Genomic DNA, 27,759 nt, shown 5'->3' on the forward strand with positions numbered 1-27,759 from the left:
ACAAATTGTCCCAGCTAAAAATGCGACTTGCCTCAACCAAAAGCCTTACTGTATTTCACTGTGGATCGTTAAAGCCACAGCTCTAGCAAAATATAATGAGATTGGAATTTCACTTTCCAGTTTTGATCTAGATGTTTAAAACTAACATTAAAAAAAAAAAATCCTTTCCAATTTTTTAAGACATTGAGGAATTCATCATTGACTGAAAAAGTAAACCACAAACCCTTAAATCTGCCAATGACTTAATGGTTCTGAAACATGTAAATCCAGCTGCTTTGGACTCATGCGAGACATCGTGTCAAATTAGAAAGAGCCTGCATGTGCATTAATTTTAATAAAGGCCAAATAAATATGTGCGCTCCATCGTTTTGACCACGAGATGGCAGTGCACGGTCTAGTACAGCCTCGAGCTTCTATCACATGAGGGTTATTATACAGTCTATGTATTATACACGTCACAGGCTACTAATTTCTGGATTTTGGCCCTTTATTAAAATTAATGCACAGGCCCTTTCTCTCTGATTTGTTACGATGTCTCGCTCAGCTCGATATGTTAAATGCGACTATAAGGCATGAAGAGATCATATATTATAAACATTCACATTATTTATTCAGTAAAGCTGCTCTGAAACAATGTTACTGTTACTAACAACATCTTTTGTCAGTATTAAGTCAGTCACACTCGTTTGCGATGAGTCGAGGGCGTTGTATAAAACGCTGGAATAATTACACTTCAGAATGCTATTTTTGGAAGTAATAAACGAGCTGAGGTTCTGCGTACAAACGTGTCTTCGTGAGAATAAATCCAGAGGCCAGTTGTTCAAATATAATCCGATCGAATTTTAGCCATCGGATTGGATCAAATCTTGAAGATCTTAAAAAAAAACAAACAAAAAAAAAACATAGGATTTCCCAATTCACATCATTCTGATTCAGATTTAACTTTTTGAACAACTGGCCCCAGAGGCGCACTTGTAACCTATTTAAATTCCTTAATAATATAGAAATAATGAGCAGAGTACACTTAAAATTACATGATGTTACACACTCTTGTACAGTAGGTGGCGGTATGCAGCTAAAAGTTGTTTGCAAACCGCCGTAAAAGAAGAAGAAGCCCTTCCGGTTTCCGTAGTGACGTCAAGGGTGAGCGTTTTTGAATCGTCCTGTGAAATTCATGGTGTGAAAAGCATTCACAGCGCATATTTCTGCTGTCTGGAGTGATAAAAGCCTGAAAGCGACCATGAACGTTCAGCCCTCAAACCCTAACAACCCGATAGTGTTTTTCGACGTCACCGTTGGAGGACAAGTACGTTTAAATCCCGCTAACGTCACTGTTTTCATTAGCAGGTCAGCTAACTGGCGCTAAATCATGTGCGTTACGGACGCGCTGGTTACTTAAATAGCATCAAAGTGGATCAGAGTGCGCATGAGGTGTCTTTACACATTAATGCAGCCTGAGCAACATTAAACAGTCTGTGTATAACACCGAAATGCCTCTTCAGAAGCGCTTCTGTGCCACCTCCGCCGTCTGAATTTGGCATGTCATCTGTCAAGAAAACATCTAGTTAAAGAGAAAACAAACACGTCTGAACCATATAAGCAGGTTTAATCCCAGTGTTACTGTTGGGTTTTCGAGTGTCATTCCATCTCAAGTGCTCCAGAAATGAAGTTGGTTGCTTGAAAGTATTTATTTATTAATGTAGAGTGATTATCTCAGTGTATTGGTTTGGCAAAACCACCATTTGTTTGTACATTTATTTTAGTAGAAGTAGTATTTTACTGTACGTGATTGTACCTTTGCTTGTTATTGTGTCATTTGGGTTATGCTAAAGGAAACTCAGTATCTCAGGCTAGATTGTTAATTCAATGCAAACAAATGTTTTATTTTCAATATGTACTTGTTTACTTTTATTCTGATTATTATTTCTCGTTGAGATTTGATTTTTTATTTTTTAATGTTGTTCGTTTTTGCTTTGATTAAATACTAAAATTAAGAGTTTAGAAAAACAAAAAATAAAAGATTAGTTTTTTATAAAAGAGTATGTTTGAGCAGCTTCGTAAAGCTAATCTGATGGCATTATGTTATTTATAAATCATTCTTTGTGAATAATGATCATTTGGCTTTTGAGTGTGTTTTTATAATTCTTATCAATTAAAATCAATGTGTAACTACAGGTAACCTATTAATCCATTAAAGGAATGTTCTGGGTTCAGTACAAGTTGAGCTCAATCAATATCATATCTGAGGTAATGAAAAAAATAGTTTCAGTCGCTGCTTTTATTCAAAAATAAATAAATGGAAACAAATGAATAAATAAATAATCAAGGCAAAAATCTGTGTCATAGTGAGACCCACAGTTGAAGTAAAGGGGGCCAGTCAGTTGAAATACTTAATTCTTAATAGTATATCCTCAAGATGCAAACAATATGTGTGTAAACAATGTTATTTAAGTGTGCAACATTATATCCAATTTTACAGCATAACACCAAAAATCCTAAAATAACTGTTAAATTGACGAGACCAACAGTTCAAACAATTTATGAATACATTTTTAACTTTTAACCAATAATAATAACACTACTACTAATAATAATTTGTTAGGGGTGACCCCCAATAGTCAAAGAGTCAATGCATCTTTAGGAGGAGCCTGATTAAACTACCAATCTCACAGTCGAATATACACGGTGTGTATTAGGATAATTAATTTTGGCTATAATATAGGGGGTGTGTGTTGGGGTGGTTGGGGGGGGGGGGGGGGGGGGGGTGGGGGGGAATATACACGGTGTGTATTAGGATAATTAATTTTGGCTATTTTCTATTAATAAGTTAATATACAGCCTCTTAAAATAATGGCGCGGCCATGATTTCCACACATTTTTTAGATGTTGTGAGCAGGGTAATCTATGAAGAGCGCCTTATTGTAGTAATATATTGTAGTAAATTGTAGTATTGTATAGGGATTGAGATCGCGATCTTTAAATGATTAATTGTGCAGCTCTAATGTAAACTGCTGATTGTTTTGCGAGGATATCGTCACGTTCTCGCGAGATCCGGCTGTTCTCGCAAGAACGTGACGATGTCCTCACAAAACAATCAGCAGTTTACAGTAGAGCTGCGCAATTAATCGTTTAAAAAGCGATCTCATTTCAAATACACACGCAATCTTATTCCTGAAAGACAACGATTCAGCTATGACTATTACAACTGTTTGAGATCGCGAGTGTCAGTGGAGCACGAGAAGCATGGTTTGTCGCTACACGTGTTAATGAATATTTATTGTAACGCTTATACTCTTCCGCCAGCTGCCTGTTTAAAAAAAGTATTTGTCATTGAATTATTCATTCAGGAGAGTCCAATAGTGAAACAAGTCTTTATGAATTGAGACGCTGACTCCTTCATTTTTTTTTTTTTTTTTTTTTTTTTGTTCACATTAATATATTTTTTAAAAACTTAAGCAATTAACATTTTGTCAAAACCACTAGTAAATTATTTTATTTTGTTTAGTTTTCTAACCTTTTTTTCTTCAGAATTGTGAGATAATCGTTGATCTCCAATTTATATATAAAAAACATGATTCTCAATTTATCCAGAATCACGCAGCTCTAGTTTACATGTTGTTTATTGCTATAGATATATTGTATAATATAGATATATAATAGACATTTAATTTCATAAAGCACAAGGTGATTTCAAAATGCTCCTGCATTTTTTGCATTTTGTGTTTTTCAGTTGATCATCATTGAGGATTTCTTTTTAAAAAAAAGTCTAAAAATCTCGTCTCATCTCTTTCTCGTGAACCCAGTCTCGTCTCGTCTCGTCTTGTGATATAAGTGTGTCGTCACTCCCCTAGTAATATATTGTAGTAAAATATCGATATTTGGCGCCAGATATCGATTCTCTTATCGCATGGAGAAGGACAACGATATATCGATATATTGTCCCACCCCTACAAAATATTATTAACTATGACTAGGACTGTCCTACACATAGCATTATAATGAGAACACTATTATAATAAAATGCTGTGAATTTTTAGAGTTAAGTTGCTGTGTTTCTGTATATTGTTGCGTGAAGATTGCGTCAAGAAAAGGAGTTCATTCAGAGCCGTGCAGACACGTTCGTGCATTTTGTGCAGATCGCCTATAAGTCATAATATTAATGTTATGTTGTATAAATAATGACTGATGAGTTAAAGCAACACATGTAAATTTTGGCACTCTAGCGGTTAATAGACAGAACTGCACTCATCCCGAAGAAGAGCATTCTAACCGGAGCTACTTCTCCAAGTCTATGTCTATGGCGATTCACGCAGGTATGTGTTACTCCACAGCGGTGACGACCCGAACAGGGTCCAAAAAAAACAATTGTCTATTAAAAAAAAAAAAACAATAGTCCAAAAATACTCACTTTTTTATAAATGTACCGTAGTGATTGATTTGGGATAAGACAAAAAGGCGTTTTTTGCAAATTTTGAACACAGAAAAAGTACCATAGTGTTTCTTTAAATCCCATTGATTAAAAACCTGCTATCAAATGCTTCACTCTACTGATCATCTTCATGCGTAGATCAAAACAGAAATGCAGAACATTAATAACTGCTGTCATTCAGTCATATACGTAATGTTATAATGAGAGCACTGTTGTAAAAAATGTTGTGAATTCTTAGGGGTTTGTATCTGCGAAGCATCCGTTACACATTTTCCCTGTGTGTTAACATAATTTTGACTGTGGAATGTCTGACTTGACTCTTGGTAATGTGTTTTGCCCCGCCCCCAAAACATGATTCGACTCTCGGTCGACTATCGGCAAGACTCGAAAATTCCGATTCAACAATGACAATCCTTAGTCGGGGACACCCTTAAATTGTGTAGTAGACGCAGTGTAGTTACAAACATAAACAACACAAAGATATTAAAAATAGTCAAATGTTTATTGATGCTTTTTTCTGTAAAATTACATTTAAGTATGTAAAACATTTCTCTTGACTTCTCTGATATGTTGGATGGTTTTTATTTTCATTTTGCTTGTGGCACTTCATTCTGGGATTGCATCCTTTGTGAATTATACTTTTTTTAATGAGGTGCCTTAGAAAGTAGCACCATTAAAAAAAAAAAAAAGTAGCACCACTGTTCTGCCTACATTCTGTATGTATGTTGCATAGATCTCACTGTAAATGATCCATGTATGCATTTTGTTTTGTAAACATTTTTGACCTAGTGGTAATGTTTAATCAAAATGACTTTTCTTTGGTGACGTATGCTGGACAATCCAATCATTTGGTCTGCTTAAATCAACCCTTCCCTTATTTTTGAGTGAAATCCCACACCAAAATCCAATCATTCGATAGAAGCAAGTCTTCAACCTACATTTTTTCCCCCAATAGTTGTTACACTCAGAGGTACTCTGCTGTTCAAAAGTAGTTTCTTATGCTCATCAAGGCTGTATCTATTTGATTAAAAATACAGAATTTTTTTTTTTTAATTTCGTGAAATATTATTGCAATTTAATTTAAAAAATGTAATTTATTCCGTTGAAGCAAAGCTGTATTTTCAGCATCATAACTCCAGTCGTCAGTGTCACACGATCCTTCAGAAATCATTCTTATATGCTGATTTATTATCAATGTTGGAAACAGTTGTGCTGCTTAATATTTTCTTGGGACCTGTGATACTTTAATCAGGATTCTTTGATAAATAAAAAAGATAAAAAGAACAGTGTTTATTCAAAATATAAATTTTGTGTTACAATGTACACTACTATTCAAGAGTTTGGGGTCAGTAAATTTTCTTTCTTTTTTTTTTAACTTTTTAAATAATTTTTTTCAGCAAGGACGTGTTAAATGGATAAAAAGTGACATATTGTTAGAAAAGATTTCTATTTTGAATAAATGCAGTTCTTTTTATTCATAAAAGAATCAAAGAAAAAAGCATCACAGGTTCCCAAAAAATATCAAGCAGCACAACAGTTTCAACACTGATAATAAATCAGAATGATTTCTGAAGGATCATGTGACACCGAAGACTGGAGTAATGCCTGATGAAAATTCAGCACTACATCACAGAAATAAATTACCTTTTAAAGTATATTAAAATAGTAAACCAATATAAGAAATTGCAATAATATTTCACAATATTAGTGTTTTTCTCTGTATTTTTCATCAAATGATGAGCATAAGAAAATAAATATATATATTAAAAATCGTACTGATCCCAAATTTTTGATTGGCAGTGTATGTCACACAAAAGACATACTTATGTTTCATTGCAACTTCTACCTAAGCAGCTCACAATGTTTGTAAAAGAGTTATAGATTTGAACTCATAACATGTATGATTGCAAGACAGAGTATCATTGCCAGCCTTCAAATATTTTAGGCTAGATCTCTTGAAAAGGCACAGCAGGTTTGTGAACCATTTTATATGCTCTCATAGTAAGCTTTGCATCCACAGTTGGTGTAGTTCCTTTGCCCAAGTGCCAGTAGATGTTCCACAAACAAGTGTCATCTGGGAATTTTCTTAAAGGTCCAGTCCTAGCACTCCGAAACCAAAAAGCAATGCCAACCAGCAAACTGTTGGCACAGGCCATCCACAGAAGATTGACACTGGCATAAGCTGGCACCACAAAGCCCAGAAAGGCACACACCAAACACATTAGCAGGTAGGGTATCCAGTTCAAAGCGAAACCTAGAGTCAGACTGACAAAGAGAGGGGGGGAACTTTCCTGAGTTTCAGAATTTCCACCTTCCCCCACCTGATTGTAAGGTAACAGTTGATCTTTCTCTAGAGCAAATGCTGTGTTTTTCAGTTTATTGGCCTTTCGGATCCAACCAATAGTCGTCTTAAAATAAAACAGAAGTATGAGACCCACTGAAATAGATATCTGCATACTAAATTGAAACACTACAGTAGATCCGTGAACACGGCACACCAGGAGTCTTGCGTTGTCTTTGTAAATCTCCATAGGTTGCGTGTCTGTGTAGTTGTAAGTGTAACAGCACGCGAATGCCCACAGAAGCACAACCACAGTGCAGTAACATACAGACCTGCGCCAAGAGCTTGAGCTAACGTCTAGGTGTGGGTAACTGGTGTAGTCAAGCGCCCCAGCGATGAGTATGGGCAGTGGAAGCAGGGCGTAGACAGCCGATCCATGCGCCAGTATGAAGCACATGGAGGTAGTGGTGGGTAGGTGTTCTTTGAAGAGCCACGCGCCGGTGACCGCACTGACCAGCAGCACGTCTGCCACATACATGGAGACGCTGCAGAGCCCCAGCAGGGACTTGAGAATGCTGTGCCTCCAGAAAGACAGGACGAACGTGTTCAGAGCTACTTTGGAGCACAGAATGAGCAGGTAATGCAGGGTCTCATCATGGGGAAAGTTCTCATTGACCCCCGGTGACCAGATGATGGCCATCATGATTGCTGATGATACTTGCTAGGTCGACTTGTGGTCTCGGTTCACCCTGAAAAAACAACAAAAAAAGATTAGTCAGATCTGATAAAATACGCCACCCTCTGTCTAACAGTGGCACTAAACATGATAAATTTTTTTAATGTAAAATGCATCATATGCACAAAATGTTAGACCGTGTGAGTGTTACTTTAGTTGATTAGTTAGCAGACATGGAGTAGGGTGTGTTTGTAGTGAGCAATAATATAATAATTATTTCTTGTCTCATTAGTGTTTAGCGCAGTTGTCATTGCTAGGAAACGCTTGTTTTGTGTACTGTTTTGAGACGTGCTGAAGTAGCGTTTGGTCTCGTACTTTATCGCATACCTTGTCAGCGTTGTGCGCTTGCTTAGACCTTTGTTGTGATAAACAGTAAAGCGTGTTCTGCTGAATTAAATTTCCGTTTGTCAAACGGGTATTAAAAAAGGTTAGTATACTGCGGTAGATGTCGTGTGAAGACCGAAGAGTGACCGTGTGACTCCACCGTGCAGGGACATAAGTATCGCTTTTGATTCATCCTCTTTTCTACACCTTGCTTCACTTCTGTTTCAGTTTTAATGACCAACTCTTTCTATGTGTTTCCATATCCCTACTATTACTACCACTCGCAAACCACACCTCACACACTATAGGCAGCGCAATCCTAATAACCTGTGCACTTTACCTATGTCTGCTAATACACTGCTAATACACTACTTCCTTATTCTATTGGTATCTGGAATTGTCCGTCTGCAGTAAACAAAGCAGATTTCATTAAATCTATTGCTAGTCATTCAAGACTAAACCTCATGGCCCTGACAAAGACCTGGATCAAACCAGAGGACACTGCTACTCCTGCAGCACTCTCCAATAATTTCTCTTTCTTTTCCTCACTCTTTTGTCATCCTCCTATGCCTCCTTCATCAACTCTGACGACTTTGCCACATTCTTCATTAATAAAAGGAAAACCATCAGTGCACAATTTTCCACACCACAATCTGTCAAGAACATCTTTCAAGCAAACATATACTCGTTCACATCCTTCTCTTCACTCTCTGAGGCAGAAGTCTCCAAACTCATACTTGTCCGCTTGATCCTATTCCATCTCATCTTCATTTCTCCTGCACTCTCTCACATCAACACATCCCTTCATGCTGGTGTTTTTCCCTCAGCATTTAGACAGGTTTGTATAACTCCACTACTTAAGAAACCCACCTTTAACCTATCTCTTTTAGAGAAATACAGACCGTTTTCCCTTCTTCTTTTCATTGCAAAAACACTTGAGCGAGCTGTGTTCAACCAAGTCTCAGCCTTTCACACACAGAAAAACCTTGAAAGCAACCAGCCTGGTTTCAGAAGTGGACATTCAACCGAGACTGCCTTGCTCTCAGTTGTTGAAGCCATAAGACTGGCAAGAGCGGATTCTGTCCGCTGCTTTTGACATGGTTAACCGCCAGATCCTCCTTTCAACCCTATTGGTAAAGGGCATCTCAGGAACCACACTCCAGTGGTTTGAGACTTACCTCTCAGATAGGTCCTTCAAGGTATCTTGGAGAAGTGAGGTGTCCAAGTCGCAACATCTAACCACTGGGGTACCTCAGGGCTCAGTTTTTGGACCACTTCTCTTCTCTGTCTACTTAGCATCAATAGGTTCTGTCATGCAGAAACATGGCTTTTAATATCACTGCTATGCTGATGAAACTCAGCTGTACCTCTCATTCCATCCTGAATGATGATCCAACAATAGCTGCACACATCTCAGCTTGTCTAACAGACATTTCTTGCTGGATGAAGGACCATCCCCTTCAACTCAACCTTGCCAAGACAGAGCTGCTTGTGGTTCCATCAAACCCATGGTTTCATCACAATTTCACCATCCAGTTAGGCACATCAACCATAACTCATTCAAAAACAACCAGAAGTTATGATTGATGATCAGCTGACTTTCTCGTCACTTCCAGTCCTGCAGATTTGCTTTATTCAACATCAAGAAGATCAGGCCCTTTCTTTCAGAACATGCTTCACAGCTCCTTGTTCAAGCTCTTGTTCTGTCCAGGCTGGACTATTGCAACGCTCTCTTGGCAGGTCTTCCAGCCAGTTCTATCAAACTTTTACAATTAATTCAGAATGCAGCAGCAAGATAAATTTTTAATGAGCCAAAAAGAATGCACGTCACACCTCTGTTTATCAATTTGCACTGGCTACCAATAGCTGCTCGCATAAAATTCAAGGCATTAATGTTTGCATACAAAACCACCACTGGCTCTGCACCTCTTTACCTAAATTCATTATTTCAGACTTATGTTCGGTCTAAAAGCTTGCATTCTGCAAGTGAACATTGCTTTATCGTGCCATCCCAAAGAGGCACAAAATCACTTTCACAGACTTTTAAATTAAATGTTCCCTCCTGGTGGAATGACCTGCCCAACTCAATCCCAGCAGCTGAGTCTTTGTCCCTTTTAGACTTACACTATTCATTTACTGCTTCTCTTTTTAAAAAAAACACTAGCTTTTCTAATCTTTTTATATTCTATCTTTGTTTTCTTTTTATTTATTATATAATAAAAAAAAAAAACCTTGCTATGTGTACAGCGTTAAGCTAACTGAGACTTGTCAGTAGCACTTGTGTATCATTGCTCTTTTGGTTGATTTTGATTGCTTCCATTGTCGTCATTTGTAAGTCGCTTTGGATAAAAGTGTCTGCTAAATGACTAAATAAGTAAATTAATATATTTATATTCATATAGTTTATATTGTGTATATAAATATATTTAATATATAAAAAAAGATTTCTTAAATATATACAATAATAAATATACACAGTACACACACATTTATTATGTAAACAAAAGCTGTTATTTTGGATGCGTTGGGAATCGAAAATGGATTCCGATTCCAGAATCGGATACTTAAGATCAGGAATCAGATACTTGTTGTCAAATTAAAATTTCGATCCCGCCTTTCGATTCCTGTGCATTTTTTATTGTATTTTTTCTTCATCTGTGAGGACCGGTCCTAGCAATCTGCCAGGACCTGGCTCGCTAATCTAAGCGCTCCAAAGTTTCGTTACATTTGTGATCATAAGCCAAAAAATCTAAGTATAATTAATATCTGTGATAGCTAAACATGTTGCAAGAGAGGTGTCATCACCAACATGACAAAGCACTTTAATTTCATATATCGTAAAAAATCATGAACACCATTCAAACACCAATTTGATTCTATTCCTCCACCTTTGACATGTGCCATCAATGTTGTGATCACTTGGATCGTCTGTGCAGATTCACATCAGTGTGATTTGAGCATTTAAATCTGCGTTCACACTGCCGCTGACCTAAAGAGAGCAGCTGTCATCTGTCATAGTAGTGCATGCGACTATGAGAAAAAATATTTAGGAGCACCTGTGCGACCGACCCGATCAGCATATTTGTGCTTGCGGTGAGGGAGCTTCAAAGGTTTCTAGGTGCTTACAACGTGTTTTTGCACGTTGAGTAGAATTTATGAATTTTTAACTTTACTCATGCGACCTCTGAGCCTCATTAAACATCTGAAAATACACATATGATTCAAGCCACTTGTGCATTCATTTGTGCCATCTCTGGACAAATGTATTTCTTAAATACTGATTTAATTTGATTGGTAACTTATTACTTGTTTTTATTTTGTTGTTTTAATTAGAAATGTTAAAAAGCTTTTAAATATATATTTTTGAATTTGACATAAAAGATGACACTTTTAATAAAGTTAGAAAAATGCCATTACAAAGGCAAAAACAAAATTCCCGGTAAATCACTTTAAGGAGTCGAATGTCCCCTCGTAATGGGAAGGTTAATTTTTTTTATCAGTATTTGATTATTTATTAGAAGGTGCTCCCAAATTTTTGACGTGCTCCTAATTTTTTTTTTAATTAAACAAGAAGTAAGCATAGAGCCCTGTAATATGCATTATTTATTTATATTTGCAAAATTTAGCTTACATTCCAGTAACATCAGTAGTACCTTTTTTATTTTAGCTTTGAGCTGGAATAAGGTGGTTGCTATCAAGTCACTAAATGTGACTACAGAAGTTGTCAGGGACATTAAACATCATCATTATAAACAGAAAAACTTGTCTACTTACTAGTTTCACATTCTTGTGTTTATAATTGCTCTCTTGCAAGCGGTTCAGGTGAAATGTATTTTAAATAAAGGCTAAAAGTGTTATCTGAGGTTTAATGGGGGAGACGTTGATGGCCTTTAAGTTTATAGCCTACGTTTAGCTTTTTATCACTTCTGGCGGTTGTATTCGTTTCAAAATACAAGTCATGTTCATTTGTCCATCAAGCTTATCATGATGAACAAAATGTAAAGGAGTCATAAACTTTTGCTGGTCACAGATATTATTATCTAGCTTTCTGCAATAATCCAAAGCCAATGGTAAACTATTAGTATCCTATTGCAAAAGATGGCAGATTATAAAAGATAAACGAGGCCATTCACAAATCACTCATTGCTTTTATGAGTTCTAATCATAATTGTACACCTCTGAAACACATTTCATAAAACCTTTTTTCTTTATTCTTTGTCAGTACTCCAAAAGGCTGTTATCAAACTTTTTTTGGAAGCCATTGCTGACATTTAAACAGAAAATGGATCCATTGGGAATTTGAGTTTTTTTTTTTTTCCCCTACTGACAAATATTATCTGTTATATGTGTACAGGTCATTTGTCAAAAAAACATTCAAAAGCTTACAAAATGTGATTGAAATTTGATTCATATACTTGATTCTAAATGATTAACTGCTGTTGCTTAATGCCACCTGTAACAGAAAAAAGTAAAAGTTTTATATTAACCACAAATCTCACCATTCCAAATTAGATTTCCAGTAAGCTTAATATTAAGTCAAATTTTTCCACTGCTTTTTTTATTGCATTATAAAATTAACGTCCCTGTAGCTCAAACAACATAAATGTAGAAATGTAGCATAAATGTAAACTAGCATAATATTAAAAAAAAAATGATAATAAAACCTAACCAGTACTCCTAGTCAAATGTTAATCTAGCACCCTGCTGATAAGAGTCTCTTGTACAAACCTGACGAGCAGGTTTTGTGGTCAGCCACTTTAGTTGCATTCATTGCTAGTCACAAATGTAGTTGAACAGAGGTGCTGCTTCAAAAGAAACTCACAATAACCTTGCTTGATGCAATATTTGTTTCTTTTAAGCTTTCCAAATAGGTCTATCCCAGTCATAGAAAGATGTTCACATGACAGCAATATAATAACATGATAAAAACCAATGAGATACCTTATGAAATTGTAGACATTGTGATCCTGGCACACAGTCATGAGCTCCATCGGTGTGATGAGTGTCTCTTAGCAAGTCGTGTCTGGTGAGGGAATGAGCACATTCTTGAAACCACACCTATTTACCTGTAAACATTCTTTTCCTGGACAATAATAGGCGGTCCTGACTTCTGTGGACTCTGCCCATGAGACCCTCTTTTTAAAACCAGACAGAATTTATTACAAGCTGTGTAGCCTTTTTTTTTTTTGCCTCACTCATGCTTTTGCTATTTACATGAGGATTAGATATTGGTTTATGGTTTTCTTAATGCTCTAAATCATGAAATAACAACCGGTATTTAGATAATTACAGTGTGTGATTCAACTAGTAACACACCTTATAATGCGACTTGATGTCTTTGTATTTTTGTTCAGAGTCCCTTCAGCTGTGGGTGGAGACCGCAGAATATTGTTAGGACATATCATATCTCAACGGTTTTTAAAGCCATCTTCTGGATAGTATACCATCATGCTACATTAGGACTAATCCTGAAGCATATAGAGTTTCATAGATCAGTTGAATTTTTGGAAAATAACACACATGGCCACTTTGCAAGGCAGAGGTACACCTTCAGTGTGTGTTCATTTCCAAGATTTCAGTGATTGTCTGCAGTTCCATGTTAATAGAGAGAGGGAGAGTGTGTGTGTATAGCTTACCTGCGTCTGTCCAGCTCTCAGTTGGCACTAAACTCATTACTGAGAAATGAAAGTAGGGCAGAGCGTACACTTCTGTGCGGTCTGTATATGTGTGTGTGTAGGAGTGTTTTTTTTCCCTTTGTGGAAGTATGTAAGCAACTACTGCATTTAAATAGTTCTAATGAAAGTATTTGATCCTTTTTTTTATGCTGAACAATACAAAACCTTGTGGTCTTTATGCATTTAACTTTTTATTTGTTTTCACGCATAAATGTTTACATATGATCAGTGAATCAAATGTTTGCTGTATTTATACAAAATCGTATGTTCTTTTTGGTAAAAAAAACAAACACTTTTTGCTGACACTGGACTTGTGCGTGCGTATTATTAACCGTACTATAAATAGACATTTATATTTTAATAATGTTATAATGTTTAGTCTTTATTCCCAATATTTATCTTTAATATTAATATTTAATATCATTCTTTAATTTATTTAAAGTCAAAAATCAAGTACACTTTTCCCCCTTTTTATCATTTTTTTCATTAATATTTAATCAAACATCTTTGATATGTAAGTTTCGACATGCTTTCAAAACAATCTTTAAATCTTTCCAAGACATGTTTGACATTAAAACAAAAAGTAGATTTAAGTTTTGACAACATTTCTCCAAACTGCAGCTCACCACTGCTTCTAGTTGGTTTAGAGATTTTTTTTTCTCCAAATTGCCCAGAAGTGAGTCAAATATGAACAGTTCTAGAGATTGATCTAATCGCGGTGTGGTGCTTGGGAAAAGTATAAACATATAGCTTTAGAGCGTCTGTCAGCTTGCTTTTTTTTTTTTTTTACATGCACCAATGAATCATGCACAATACAAGCAATAGTCTATTTTAAAAGCAAACAGAGTTCAAATGTTGCCTAACAGATGATGAAATGTGTGAAAAGATTAGAATCCTGTAGATTTGCATTGAAGGAGAGATCCAGATAGTTTTACAGACACCAATATAGAGACGTGGGGAGAGGAGTTGCTCTTTTGACTTGAGACAAAAGCCCTAGCAACCATCCAAAACTCCCTACTAACCACATGGCAGCACCCTGGCAACCACCCACAACAAAACCATTGCACGCTTCATTTCTCATGTGTGCTCATGTAGGACAACAACAACCTACATTCATTTATTCCTCAAGCACACAAAAGATCATCCATCTGTGGTTAATGCCTCACATCCTTAATTTGAAATTCTGTATTTCTGTTTGTTTGCATGTTTACATTTAGTTTTACAGATGACTGAAAAGCTCATCCTGTTTGTCACTGCAGCACAGAATGCAGTAACTTTGATTTGAATATCAAATGTACATTGTCACTCTTGGTTTGTAATCAGCTTTTGTTTAATTTTTTAATTGATATTATTTAAAAAAAAAAATTTTCCAGGAAGTGGGCCGAATGAAGATAGAGCTTTTTGCAGACATTGTTCCGAAGACTGCGGAAAATTTTCGGTGAGATGATTCTATGATCCTTTCATGCATAAACCAAGAATATGCTTAGTATTTGTTTATACATGGTTAAAATATGCTTACTGTAGTGGTAACCATGGAAATCTACAAATACTATAGTTTAAGTACGGTCACTTTAGTACAACCATGTTTCATTTTCATATCATTATTCTGACAGTGTATGATTTATATTAACACATTTTCATACTTTCAGATGTGTGGAAAATAGTTCTATCCTACACAGTTATTCGCTAGCATAGGTTATTCATCCTATTTAATGCATATTGTATGCATCATTTTTTAAATAAAATCATTGTTAAATAAAACACACCAGTATAGATTTTTTTGAGTATCAATACTATTATCAGTATATTGATACTTCAGGATCGATAAGCCCATCCCTAACTCCGAGCCGTTTGAAAATCGATACAAATATGTAACGAATCAAATCGGTTGAAATGTTAAAGGAATCGCGATACAACTGGGGATAGGAGTTTATATGAATGTCTACACTGGACGTGTGTGACGCGACAAAGTACAATAGAACCCATTATAATCAGTGACGCTGTCTACACTGGATGAGTAGTGGCATTTTTAGTCAGTTACGTTGTATGCAATGAGCTGCCTCGTTTTATTTATGACTATTGACACACAGTGCAAATGATCACATCCAGTGTAGACGGTCTTTAGCTATTGCATGACACGACGACTGTGTAAGGTAAACTGACTGTATTTAGAAGAGTTTAGATGGTATTTTCTTTTCATCTTGCCTCTGTATAATGCGGTGACTGGGAGGGGACATGTTCGGTTCATGTTGTTTTGTCGTGGCCATGACATATCACGTTCGTATTAAACTCGTGGCCACACGAGAAAAATATGTTGTTCACTCAACATAAGATATTGTGGCCACGACATATTATCACATTCCCATGAATGAACTGAACATGTCCTCTGGTCAACAATGCATATTAAAGTAGTATTTATCAGAGATTGTATTATTATTGGGAGACGAGAGGATATTACTTACCATTGGAAAAAGCATAACGGCTAACTTGGATTACGTGAGGCACTTCAGCCAATCATGCAGTAGCAGTGATGTCAGTGTATGATTGTTTACGTTGCACAGTAAAAAAAAAAAAAAGGGGGGGTCGCGAATTCTGTTCGTTTAAAAAAAAAGGTTGCAGGTTTGCCTTCCCATGGCTTTGGTATTTAAGCAGCGCTGCTTTGTTTACAGCAGTAACCATCTGCTGTCAAAGAGTGAATTTGCATTATCATTTAGCCTATCTGCTGTTTTTGTTGTGCAGATGTTTCATCTAGTATCATTTCACAAAGCTAAAGTCAGACCATTCAGTTTTTTTTTTTTCAAATTTAAAAAATATACAGTCTGATTTAAATTAAAATCTGCTCATGCTGCATGTATGCAGCATCTTTGTTTGGATTGTGATTAAAACACAGTGGTTGCCTCTCAGTGGTTGCACAAGCAAACCCTTAGTTTGTTCATATGAACGGATTTTGTTTATTTGTGTTATTTACTTATTTGATTTGGGGTTTGTTTTAAAATTGTTTTGTTATTTGACATATTTCAATTTAAGATGTGCAGCATTTTGTCCAAGCAATAATAAAATGACACCTTTTCATTTATAATTTCTTAAATCTTTTGTAAAAATAAAAAAGTGAGAATCAGTATTGTGAATCGTATCGCATCATAAGTTGAGTGAATCATTACATCTCTAGTGTGCGTTATGCAAAATGTGTTCAGTACTTGCATGCTAATCTACTGTCTCTTCTAAATGTCTAGATTTTAGTGTAATTGCTGCAGGCATCATAACAGAGATGTAAATCCGTTTTTCTTTCTGTGTCTTTCAGGCAGTTCTGTACTGGTGAATTCAAGTAAGTCAGATTTCAGTGAATTTAAGGGATAGTTCACCCAAAAATGAATTTGCAGTCAATTGACGTAGGTGACTTATTTATTTATTTTTTTCTTCATTACAACAGTAAAGAAGACTTTCAACTGAAACGCTGGTCCTTGGTGATCCATAAAATTTGAGTAAAAAAGCATACATGCAACACAAAATGAATACCTGTGGCTTCTGGTGAAATATTGAGGTCTTGTGAAGTCAAAATAGTCTGTGCAAAAAGCTGAACATTATTTACAGCATTATTACATGTAATCCAGACCCACAGGCAAACAGTGAAGTCCAATTATTTTCCACAATATGGTTTAACCAATTCAGCAGTCCGAAAGTGAGTTTTGATTGAATAACTTTGTATATCTGTGCTGCTGGAGTCATGAACTGTTTCACGTGGTTCAGTCACATTTGGTTAAAGGGGTGCTAGATCCAAATGAGGTCTGCAAAGCTACAAACCTCAAAGTCCACTTCAAAAGGAGATATTTTATTTAACAGAAATACATTTTCAAAAACTACAACGAATGCCTTGTTTGGACTACAACACATATTTTCCTTGGTTTGTGATATCACAAAAACCGACGAATGGGACAAGACCTGGTTGAGCTGCACTAGAGAAGGCAACAAGTGTTATCACTATGTCGGAGACACGCTAGCCAAAGACTATAGAATACCCAAGACATGTCACTCGTATAGTTTTGAATGGGGAAAAATGCAACGCTCAATATGGCCACTTAATCGTAGGAAGCCCCGACTTTTGAATGAAGGAGCCAATCTCTAATCGGTAAAGTCAGCGCGTCACTGCAGCTGCCGTTAGAAGTGTCCCGGTTGCTATAGAAACAGTCAGCATTCTGAGACGTGATGAATAATAAGCTTTTTATAACGTTATTTGAGCAAAATAAACAACATTTGACACAGTTGTTATCAGATTTCTTTGGTGATTTCAGATATGAAATTTAATCGCAAGCCTAGTAAACAGATGTTTCCCCATTCAAAGAGATAGGAGTTGCACTTGGATGCCCGAGAGGCGTTTCAAAGATGGCCACCGAGTGACATGAATTGTCTTAAAGGGACTTTGTGTTAGCTTTGCCAAGGCAGACAAACTTAGAGTGGTTACAACCATCCAGGTTTAAATCACGATCAAATTGATTTGATTTTGAAGCAATATTTAAACTGAAGCTGGCAGGCGGCTATGGTAAGGGGCATGACATTTCCTGATCAGGCTCAGAGTGCTGCCAGTCACAACACACACTGGCCTAGCTAACCAATCACAACGCACAGTGAGCCAGCTAACCAATCACAACACACAACACACGGGCCCAGCTAACCAATCACAACGCACACTGAGCCAGCTAACCAATCACAACACACACTGGCCTAGCTAACCAATCACAACGCACACTGAGCCAGCTAACCAATCACAACACACACTGGCCTAGCTAACCAATCACAACGCACACTGAGCCAGCTAGCCAATCACAGGACACACTGAGCCAGCTAACCAATCACAACACACACTGGCCTAGCTAACCAATCACAACGCACACTGAGCCAGCTAACCAATCACAACACACACTGGCCCAGCTAACCAATCACAGCACACACTGGCCCAGCTAACCAATCACAGCACGCACTGGCCCAGCTAACCAATCACAACACGCACTGGTCCAGCTAACCAATCACAGCACACACTGAGCCAGCTAACCAATCACAACACACACGGGCCCAGCTAACCAATCACAGCACGCACGGGCCCAGCTAACCAATCACAACACGCACGGGCCCAGCTAACCAATCACAGCACGCACGGGCCCAGCTAACCAATCACAGCACGCACTGGTCCAGCTAACCAATCACAGCACACACTGAGCCTGCTAACCAATCACAACACACACGGGCCCAGCTAACCAATCACAGCACGCACTGGCCCAGCTAACCAATCACAGCACACACTGAGCCTGCTAACCAATCACAACACGCACTGGTCCAGCTAACCAATCACAGCACGCACTGGCCCAGCTAACCAATCACAACACGCACTGGCCCAGCTAACCAATCACAACACGCACTGGCCCAGCTAACCAATCACAACACGCACTGGCCCAGCTAACCAATCACAACACGCACTGGCCCAGCTAACCAATCACAACACGCAATGGCCCAGCTAACCAATCACAACACGCACTGGCCCAGCTAACCAATCACAACACGCACTGACCCAGCTAACCAATCACAACACGCACTGGCCCAGCTAACCAATCAGAGCACACACTGGCCCAGCTAACCAATCACAACACTCACTGGCCCAGCTAACCAATCAGAGCACACACTGGCCCAGCTAACCAATCAGAACACACACTGGCCCAGCTAACCAATCACAGCACATTTTGTATTTCAGAAGGCGGGCCTTCATTTGATACAGGAACTATTCAAGCCGTTCATGCAAGACTGGGGAGAGAGGTGTTGAAATAATGTAAAATATGTGAAAAATAAGGTTTTTCGAACAACCTAGTATGAGAGCCTGTTCTAATACACCCCCAAAACAAAATCAAGACCTTGTAAAAGACCTTAATAGGACCCCTTTAACTGGTTCATGTAGGTCACTAAAAAGAATGATTCATGCATGAACCGGACATCACTCCAGACTGTTTGCCTGCAGCTCTGGGTTACAGGTAACAATGGTGTAAATGATGATCAGTTTCTTACACAAACTGATTGTTTCACTTCATAAGACCTCAATATGTCATCTCAGTAGGAGCCACATGTATTCATTTTGTGTAATGCTTTTTTGAATTCCAAAGTGCTGGCAGCCACTGACTTACATTTTATCACCAGAGACCATGTTTCAGCTAAAAATCCTCTTTACAGTTCTACTGAAGAAAAGTCAGCTGCATCTTGAATGGCCTGAAGGTGATTTTTGGGTGAACTATGCCTTTAATAAAGGGCTGTGCTGCTTCAACTGCATGCATAGTTGAACCTGTAGTGCCACACACTCAAATTACATTTAATGAGTTATTGTGACTGATGTTTTTTTAAGGATGTTGAAATCAATTTGTAAGAAACATGAATAGTGGATAAGGTTACAGATTAAACACAGCTTGTATTCCATGGAAGCCTGTTGTGTGCACTTTCTTTCTGGTCTTGCTTTTATTTGCATATAATTTGTTTTTGTGCTTCCTTTATTCACTTTAGGAAGGACGGTGTTCCTGTAGGCTATAAAGGCTGCACATTTCATCGGTGAGACACTTTAGTCTGTATTGTTCACTGTTATATTGTATAACAATGATTAGTTGTGATGGCTAAATCAAGCTATTTCTGTTGCTCTTAATTAGACTAGAGGTTTGTTCAAAATTCATAATTCTAAGTATAAAACTTTTGTCTTTTATGTTTATTTCCATCAGACAGGTGTTGTAGGTTTTTCATTAATCAAACGCACCTTTGCAATTCAAAACGCACTTTAATATTGTCTATGCAAATGATGGCTTTCACTGCAAAGTTACACTGCACTGAAGTTGGTCCGAAGGCTTTATGTATATTTATAGCGACCAATAAAAATGTTGCATAGCACGATCTTATAATATAATTAAAAGAAAACCACAATTGCATATTTACAGCAATGCATGTCTTGCTGCTCATTTTACTCGCAGAAATATAAGAGGTTATTACAAAATATTTGTTTAAAAAAAAAAAAAAAAACAATAGAAGCTTGACTTTTAATTTCAACCTGCTCATGTGTGCTGTTTTCTTTTGGCAGGGTGATAAAGGACTTCATGATTCAGGGTGGTGATTTTGTCAATGTGAGTTTTGCTTTGTGATCCAGACAATGGAGCTGAATCGATCTTCCAGGTGTATGGCTTTTGACATGTTTCAGAACATTGTGTGCAAACAATGTTCGGGGTCTGTTTGCATATCGACTGCCATGCATGATATCCATCTTTTTAAACAAGGATGTGCCCTTACATATGGGCAAATAGGGCAAACAAGAATGTGCCTTTATATTTGCAGTCATTAGCTTTTGTATTAGTTTGATTAATTTACAGCAATAATATTCCCTTTCAAAGTCTTTCCCTCTCAGAAATTAGTTTAGTGCAGGGCCTTATGCAGTCTTGAAACTTCAAACTGGTTTTGCCATTGGACATTTTTAAATGTTAAAACAATTCCAGCAGTCAGTTTGATGCTTGTTTATGGGACGCTCAACTTCTTTTGTTATCAGACCACCAATAAACAACTAGAAGGACAAAAGCAAATACTGACATAGGGCCAACACAGAAATAACTAAAGTAAAAAACACAGGACAATCACAAAGTCTGTATAGATAAACACTGAGCTTATATATAAATATGATTTCTGCCCAGTGCTCTAAAGAAATTGCGTTAGGAGTAACTATGTAAATATCCTGGGGTTTTAAGTCTCTGGTGAGGCAAATAGTAATTATATTGTGGTTACATTTTTACATTATTTCCTAAATAAATAAACCAATACCACATTTCTAAACTTCATGTTTAAGCAAGGCCAAAACAATATACAGAAATTGAGTAGCTTCCCTAAATTACACTGGGGGAAAAAATGGTGTAGGATTTACTTTGAAACTGGTTTGTCTCAGAAATGGATAGTACATTTCATAAATGATTACAAAAGAAACAGCAAATAACATTTTGAATTAAACATTAAATTTTGAGGTAGAAAGACTTAAATAGTGTCTTCTTGTAAAATGTACTCCAGTAATATTTATAATACGGATAGTTCCAGTCCTTGATTCTGTTTGTTTGATCCTATGTAGCCTATGTTGTGAATTACGTTTTTGTTATAAGAATTTGTTTGTTGTTTGGAAAGAATTTTTTTGGAACGGATACTGTTTCTGATGAACTTCATTGTTTAAACAATAAGCCCTGTGAAGTGTGAATTTATTTAGTTTACAATGCCTAATTTTTTTTTTTACGGGGCATCTAAAATAGCAAAGCGAAAGGAAAAATTCTGAGAATTATAGGATAGTTCTGTATTATTCCTTTCGCTTTTCTGTCAAACAAGAAAGAGGCGTTATATACATAGACACTGTAGTTTCCCCAGAATATTGATATTTACAAATGTTTTTATGATACAGATAGTGAACACAGATTGGTATTTAGTAGACGAGTGGTTGACCCAATCCTGTCCCTGAAGCCCTCAAACCTGCACATTTTGGATGTCTCCGATACTTGACACACTCGTCTGTGTTCTTGGAGTCTCCAGTAATGAAGTTGGATCAGGTGTGTTCGATTAGGGACACATGCAAACTGTGCAGTGCTGGCACAGTACTCCACACACACTTTAAAAGGGTCATCGTTGCTACATGCAATTTTACAAGTTGGCAGTGTGTGTACACAACCACTCTATAATGATAAAAATCCACCCAGTGTTTTTTTTTTTTTAAACCTCGTTAAATCATTACACCTTTCTCAAATCGAGCCGATGTAATAATGAACATAGCAGTCATCATTTACTCCCGACATCTGAGCTGCTGAAGACGTGGATTACTTTTGTTTTTAAAGAGAATGTGCCCCCAATCTACATAAATAGTATCTGTTGCTATTTGCACTTAGTGTAAATAGCCTCTATCTCTATTTACACTAAGTGCAAATAGGCGCTGCCTAATGTTAATTACCACAAAATAATTTAAACATCCCTGATGTCTATGCTTGCGCGAATCATTCGTGATCCAGCTTCACCTACAGAAGTGGTGAGTGGAAGGTTTTTTTAATGAATCTTTGCAGATCTCCTTTCCTAATAATGTGCTAATTAGCAAGTTTCACTATGAATGCGGCTAAAGTAAAAGTCCCTCAGAGAGCAGCTCAGAAGAGAGGGGCGGGGTCAGCAGAGCTCATTAACATTTAAAGAAAAATGCCACAAAACTCCCCGCTCTGAAAAGAGCTGTTTTTGACAGGGTAAAATGGATGTTGTTTTACACTACCATTGAAAAATTTTAATCAAACTATGTTACAGACTTTTTACATTAAGCCCCTAAAGAATCATATCAACTTGTGGAAAATGGGCAGCAGATGACCCCTTTAACACAACTTACAGAACAGCAAGTCAAAATGTGCAGAGAGCTCCCGCCAGAGGCCTTGAAGCTGCCTGTAACTCTCTTCTTGCTTTTGGAAACCAGGGATGTTTAAATTATTTTGTGATAATTAACATTAGGCAGCGGCTATTTGCACTAAGTGTAAATAGAGATAGAGCCTATTTACACTGAGTGTAAATAGCAGTAGATGCTATTTACACCGTGTAAATAGCAATTAGATGATATTTACACTAAGTGAATATAGCATATTTTCTTAGCGATAGAAGCTATTTACACTAAGTACAAATAGCTGTAGGTTTTTTTTTGAATTTTGTAATTGGTTATTGTGTATAGTGGCAATTATCTGCACCTCAGTATTGTAGAGCTTTATAAAACAGTATGCAATAACTTATTGAGTGTAAATTTTAATTCAAATTATTAAATGGATGCCACCTTATTGAGACAATAAAGCCCTCCCTACACCTACCCTAACCGTAACCGATACTTTATTTTCAACTTTTTGATTATTTCCTTCATTTTCAATAAAAATAAATGCTTTTCTGATGTGATGTGATTTGAAATTTGAAAAGGGAGAAAAAAGTTCGCCAAAAGACAGATTCGAACCCGGGTTGAAACGCGTCAAAATTAGTACGGCACACGTTTTACCATCGGTAATACTGCAGCTGACGACTGTCATCTGTCTTTTGTAATCTTGACTAGCCGAATCACATGTTTGTGGGCGGAGTTTGTGTAAATAGACACTCCGTTAACATTATGCTACAAATGCTGTTGACTGCGCTTGACTTATTGATCTCTGAGTATCACTTTAAATAAAAGCTGATGGCATAATAAAGAAGTTAAACAAGCTATTGCTTCATTTCTGTTTTAATATGAAATTGATTAATAAATATATTTGTAATAGTTTAGGAAGTACCTTAATCCTTATCTTAATCCTAGAGAAGTGTTGGTAGTTCTGTTTAGGACACTTTCAATAAAGTCATGAAAACAGTGGCGTACAGCTCAAACACCAGCTCAAAAACTATGGATCCATTGATGATTATGCTTAGTACTAGTGAGAAAATCCAGTTAATCCCTTTGGCCCATTTCATTTGACTTAATTTCTGCCATTGATCCTGCCACTGGTCCTCCCTCCCCTGGTGTCTGATTTCAAATATTTTTATTGAATTGCAAGTATACTGTGTCAAATAATTTTCATGTTATTTTACAACTTTGAATTAATCATTTGTCATCTATAAATGATAATATTATTGTATATATAGGAAATTGTATTTATATTGGCCATTGACCACGCTGCAGTAAAAATATCTGCATTAGAAAAAAAATAAAAACATTGAAAAACCAATGTATTGTTGGGCTACACATGAAATGCTTAGTTACAAATATTGTAAAGAGTTCTGGTTGGTTTAAAAAAGTACATAAAGTGTCAAGATTAGAGTCTTTATGACAGCAGTTTTTAATTAAATAGTACAATAAACCAGTGGTGTTTGTCTGCCTCTAGTGGTCATAGGGCCCTAATGTACACACACACACACACACACACACACACACACACACACACACAGCTAGATTTTCGGTTTGCTTTGACATGTAGTTTTGGTTTCACATATGAGCTAGCCTCTTACAGTTTATTGAGTGATTCAGATTTTCTGGCTCTAGCTATTTTTAACACTATATTCTTGTCCATCAGGGGGATGGCACTGGGATCTGCAGTATCTACAGGGGGCCGTTTGCAGATGAGAACTTCAGAACGAAACACTCTGGCCCAGGACTCTTGTCAATGGTAAAGCTTTTAAACCAACTAGCACTGAAAACCCCTTGATGTACATTTACAGTATGCTTTATGGCAGCATATCTGCCATGTTAGATGAACAGTGCTAAAAATCCCCGTAAGTTATTACCAGTGATTATAAGATGCATCTAGTGGGGAATATTATCAATTCACACTTTACTCCACAATCTAACAGGAAAAAAGCAACCGATTTTATTGATTACAAAATGTCAATATACATTTCTACATACTTTAGAAAAAAGAGTTTTATAACATAGTTTAAATGTAATTTTCTTTCATATAAGAAATATTTTCATTTTACTCATGTCCACAAAAATTGTCAACCGTTACTAAGCAAACTATCCCCAGAAAACTAACAAATGTGACCAGCATCATGCAAAATCATTTTCTTCTGTGGTGAACATTTTGAACATTACTCATCAAAGACAAAGTGATACGTTGATATTGAATAAACACACTCCATTTAGCCATCAGTTAGTTTGTTCACTGTTGTTCCCAACCAATAATGTAAAATATTATTTTTCCTTGGCAGGCAAACAGTGGACCGGGAACAAACGGCTGCCAGTTTTTTATTACATGCACAAAGTGCGACTGGTTGGATGGGAAGCATGTGGTATTTGGTGAGTGAGACAGATCCTGTATTGACTCTATAGTGAGAGAAATTACACTGTGGTGAATTGCTGCTCACGTCATTAACTGCTCCGGGTCTTTCTTACAGGAAAAGTGGTGGATGGTTTGCTTGTTATGAGAAAAATTGAGGTAAGACAATATTTTAGTTTTGTGTCAGTTCTTTAAGGAATTTACTAGTGATCCTGTTGATTGATCAGTTAACTTATGTGACAAGTTAGAGATCTGCCGTGCTTAAAGCATATGAAGAGATGGGATGTTTGTCCGAGAGTCTGTGAGAGAATTCATTACGATGAGATGGAAGTCTCAGACTTCAGTATTTAATTGTTTTTTTTTTTTTTTTTTTTGAATGATCAACTACGAAAACATCAAGAAAATGTAAACGAAACAGTCCAGACTGTTTTGTTTCACATCCTGCTGACTCTTAAAATAAATGTAAATAACAACTTTTATGCTTTCTTTATTTCTTAATTCCATTCTTTTCTAAATTACTTTTCTAAACCATGTTTGAAACTTTGTACTGCTAGCTTACTTGTATTGTGCTAAATGAATAGTGTGTGTGTATATATATATATATATATATGTGTATATGTAGACCTGTGATCTGGGTAGTTTTTGTGATTTTTTTTTTTTTTTTTTCTTATTTCTCCCATACAGAATGTACCAACAGGACCCAACAACAAGCCTAAGCTGCCCATTGTCATTGCCCAGTGTGGAGAAATGTGAAGTATGACACATCAGAAAAGACATATGACATTTGCTTTAAAGAAACCAGACAAGCCATTCTGGATTTTGGACCAACTAATCATCATCTCCATTGCAAAACATCATTTTTGTATAGGTCATTTTGTGGAATTGCCTGATTATTTGTGAAAAAATCTTGGATGAGCAAGTTTGTAGTTTTATATTGTTCAGTGTAAGTTACACCGAAACTGAATGTTATGTCACGATTGGCTTATCTGACTCTCTTTTATCAACATTTGCATATATGACCAAACTTGAAATTCAGGACTTGATCCTGAAGGACAAGGTTTTTATTTTTGTCTTTAGGAATGGCCGGTTGAGGGTTTTCTTACTCTTAAATAAATGTTGATCCATGTTTTTTTTTAAGTCACTGTGGAACATTCTTTATTACATTATTTCAGAGAGAAATGAAATCAAGAGACGTTTCCTGAATCGTCACAAGGGCTTTGAGTTTATGATACTAAACCAACACCTAAAGGACATGCCACTTAATGCAAATTCCTTATGATTGTACTTCCTTTGTCTTCTTATTGCTGCTTATCCTAACCCAGAAAACCCTTCCCCCATCTGCCGGACCGTGTCCCACGCACACAAAAGGGCTCTTTCAGCTGAAGTGCAGGACGAGTTTGGGCTCGGTGGGAGGTTTCTGGGGTCAATGTTAAAGCTCGTCATTGTATGGGACAACAGGGCCAGACCATTAACAATAAAATTACACTTCACCCAGGTCTCCTCAACAGTGCCACAAACATATTTGCATGACAAAAGGGAAAGGGGTAGTGTGGATCCGTCTCATGGTCGTGGTCGTTGAGTGCTTCATTTATAATGCTGTGGGAGAAGTCAGTGATGGGATTTGTCCCAAACACATCATCCTTACATTGAAGTCATGGATCGATTCAGGTTATGATTCGCTCACTGATGAATGAAGCTAGTCATAACTGCTATATATGATGCTTTTAATAGTTCCACTCTCAATTCAGTTTTACAAAACATAATTGTTTACACAATTTTGCCAAAGATTTATGACAAAGAAACAATATAACAAATAACAATAAATCAGTATTACAGTAGGGTGATTAATAAAATGTTACATATATAAAATGACAGTAGTGTTAAGTGGAAGAAAAAAAATTATATATATATATATATATATATATATATATACACACACACACACACACACACACACAGAGTCATGTGAAAATGTTTATATAGACATGATTGTGTGAATTTTGATATGATGTGATTTTTTGGTTTTTTCTAATGATGATGCTTTTTGTTATGGAATGACATCTCCACTCTGGTCTCATCTGTTCAAAGGACGTTGTTCTAGAAGTCTTGTGGATTGTTCAGATGCAACTTTGCAAGCCTAAACTGTGCTGCCATGCTTTTTTAGATAGAAGAGGCTTTGCTAAACATGCTATACTTGTCCCACATTTTTCTATTTGTACTGTCATGAACATTATCATTTAACATGTTAACTGAGTCTGCGTTGAAGTTCCTGTGTTGTCTGCCATTCTTCTGAGCGTTGCATGGTCTGATGTTGGGGTGAATTTGCTGGGACATCCACTCCTGGGAGGATTGCTATCTGTTTTGACAGTCTTCCACTTGTGAATAAACTTCCTCACTGTAGAATGATGGACTTGTTTGCAAATGGCAGTAGTACTCTTCCCAGACTGATGGCAGCAACAGTTGCTTCCTTAAGATCACCGCTGATGTCTTACCTCCTTGGCTGCTTACCCTCTTAATTCCTGTGT

At 36.8% G+C, this 27,759-nt stretch overlaps 2 protein-coding genes across 4 annotated transcripts; one reads left to right on the forward strand and one right to left on the reverse strand.

Annotated features, from left to right (window-relative positions):
- Window positions 1-1,100: 1,100 nt before the first annotated feature.
- LOC109089071 (peptidyl-prolyl cis-trans isomerase H) lies at window positions 1,101-26,371 on the forward strand. Of its 2 annotated transcripts, none has more exons than XM_042730325.1 (9): window positions 1,101-1,143; window positions 14,819-14,883; window positions 16,747-16,770; window positions 19,980-20,024; window positions 20,542-20,584; window positions 24,533-24,625; window positions 25,167-25,254; window positions 25,353-25,393; window positions 25,919-26,371. In XM_042730325.1, exons 2-9 carry the CDS (start codon window positions 14,831-14,833, stop codon window positions 25,985-25,987), a joined length of 456 nt encoding a protein of 151 aa, XP_042586259.1. In that variant the 5' UTR covers window positions 1,101-1,143; window positions 14,819-14,830; the 3' UTR covers window positions 25,988-26,371. The 2 variants fall into 2 exon arrangements, with proteins under 2 accessions (XP_042586259.1, XP_042586258.1); XM_042730324.1 differs by lacking the exon at window positions 1,101-1,143 and adding an exon at window positions 1,150-1,306.
- Window positions 6,127-13,430, reverse strand: LOC109046538 (probable G-protein coupled receptor 160). 2 transcript variants are annotated; one of them, XM_019064293.2, is made up of 3 exons: window positions 13,407-13,430; window positions 12,712-12,793; window positions 6,127-7,459 (listed from the first exon to the last, which is right to left on the reverse strand). In XM_019064293.2, the coding sequence occupies exon 3, from the start codon at window positions 7,411-7,413 to the stop codon at window positions 6,376-6,378; it is 1,038 nt and encodes a 345-aa protein (XP_018919838.1). In that variant the 5' UTR covers window positions 7,414-7,459; window positions 12,712-12,793; window positions 13,407-13,430; the 3' UTR covers window positions 6,127-6,375. The 2 variants fall into 2 exon arrangements, with proteins under 2 accessions (XP_018919838.1, XP_018919840.1); XM_019064295.2 differs by lacking the exon at window positions 13,407-13,430 and adding an exon at window positions 13,087-13,125.
- Window positions 26,372-27,759: the final 1,388 nt, after the last annotated feature.

This window comes from Cyprinus carpio, chromosome B8 (genome assembly GCF_018340385.1).
Source record: "Cyprinus carpio isolate SPL01 chromosome B8, ASM1834038v1, whole genome shotgun sequence".
In the NCBI taxonomy this organism is placed as follows: domain Eukaryota; kingdom Metazoa; phylum Chordata; class Actinopteri; order Cypriniformes; family Cyprinidae; genus Cyprinus; species Cyprinus carpio.

Coding starts and splice junctions, on each gene's coding strand:
- LOC109089071 (XM_042730324.1), top strand. CDS start 1,241: ATGAACGTTCAGCCCTCAAACCCTAACAACCCGATAGTGTTTTTCGAC. Junction 20,585..24,532: donor AGGGTGGTGATTTTGTCAAT/GTGAGTTTTGCT, acceptor CTTGTCCATCAG/GGGGATGGCACTGGGATCTG. Junction 25,394..25,918: donor TTGTTATGAGAAAAATTGAG/GTAAGACAATAT, acceptor TCTCCCATACAG/AATGTACCAACAGGACCCAA.
- LOC109046538 (XM_019064293.2), bottom strand. CDS start 7,413: ATGATGGCCATCATCTGGTCACCGGGGGTCAATGAGAACTTTCCCCAT.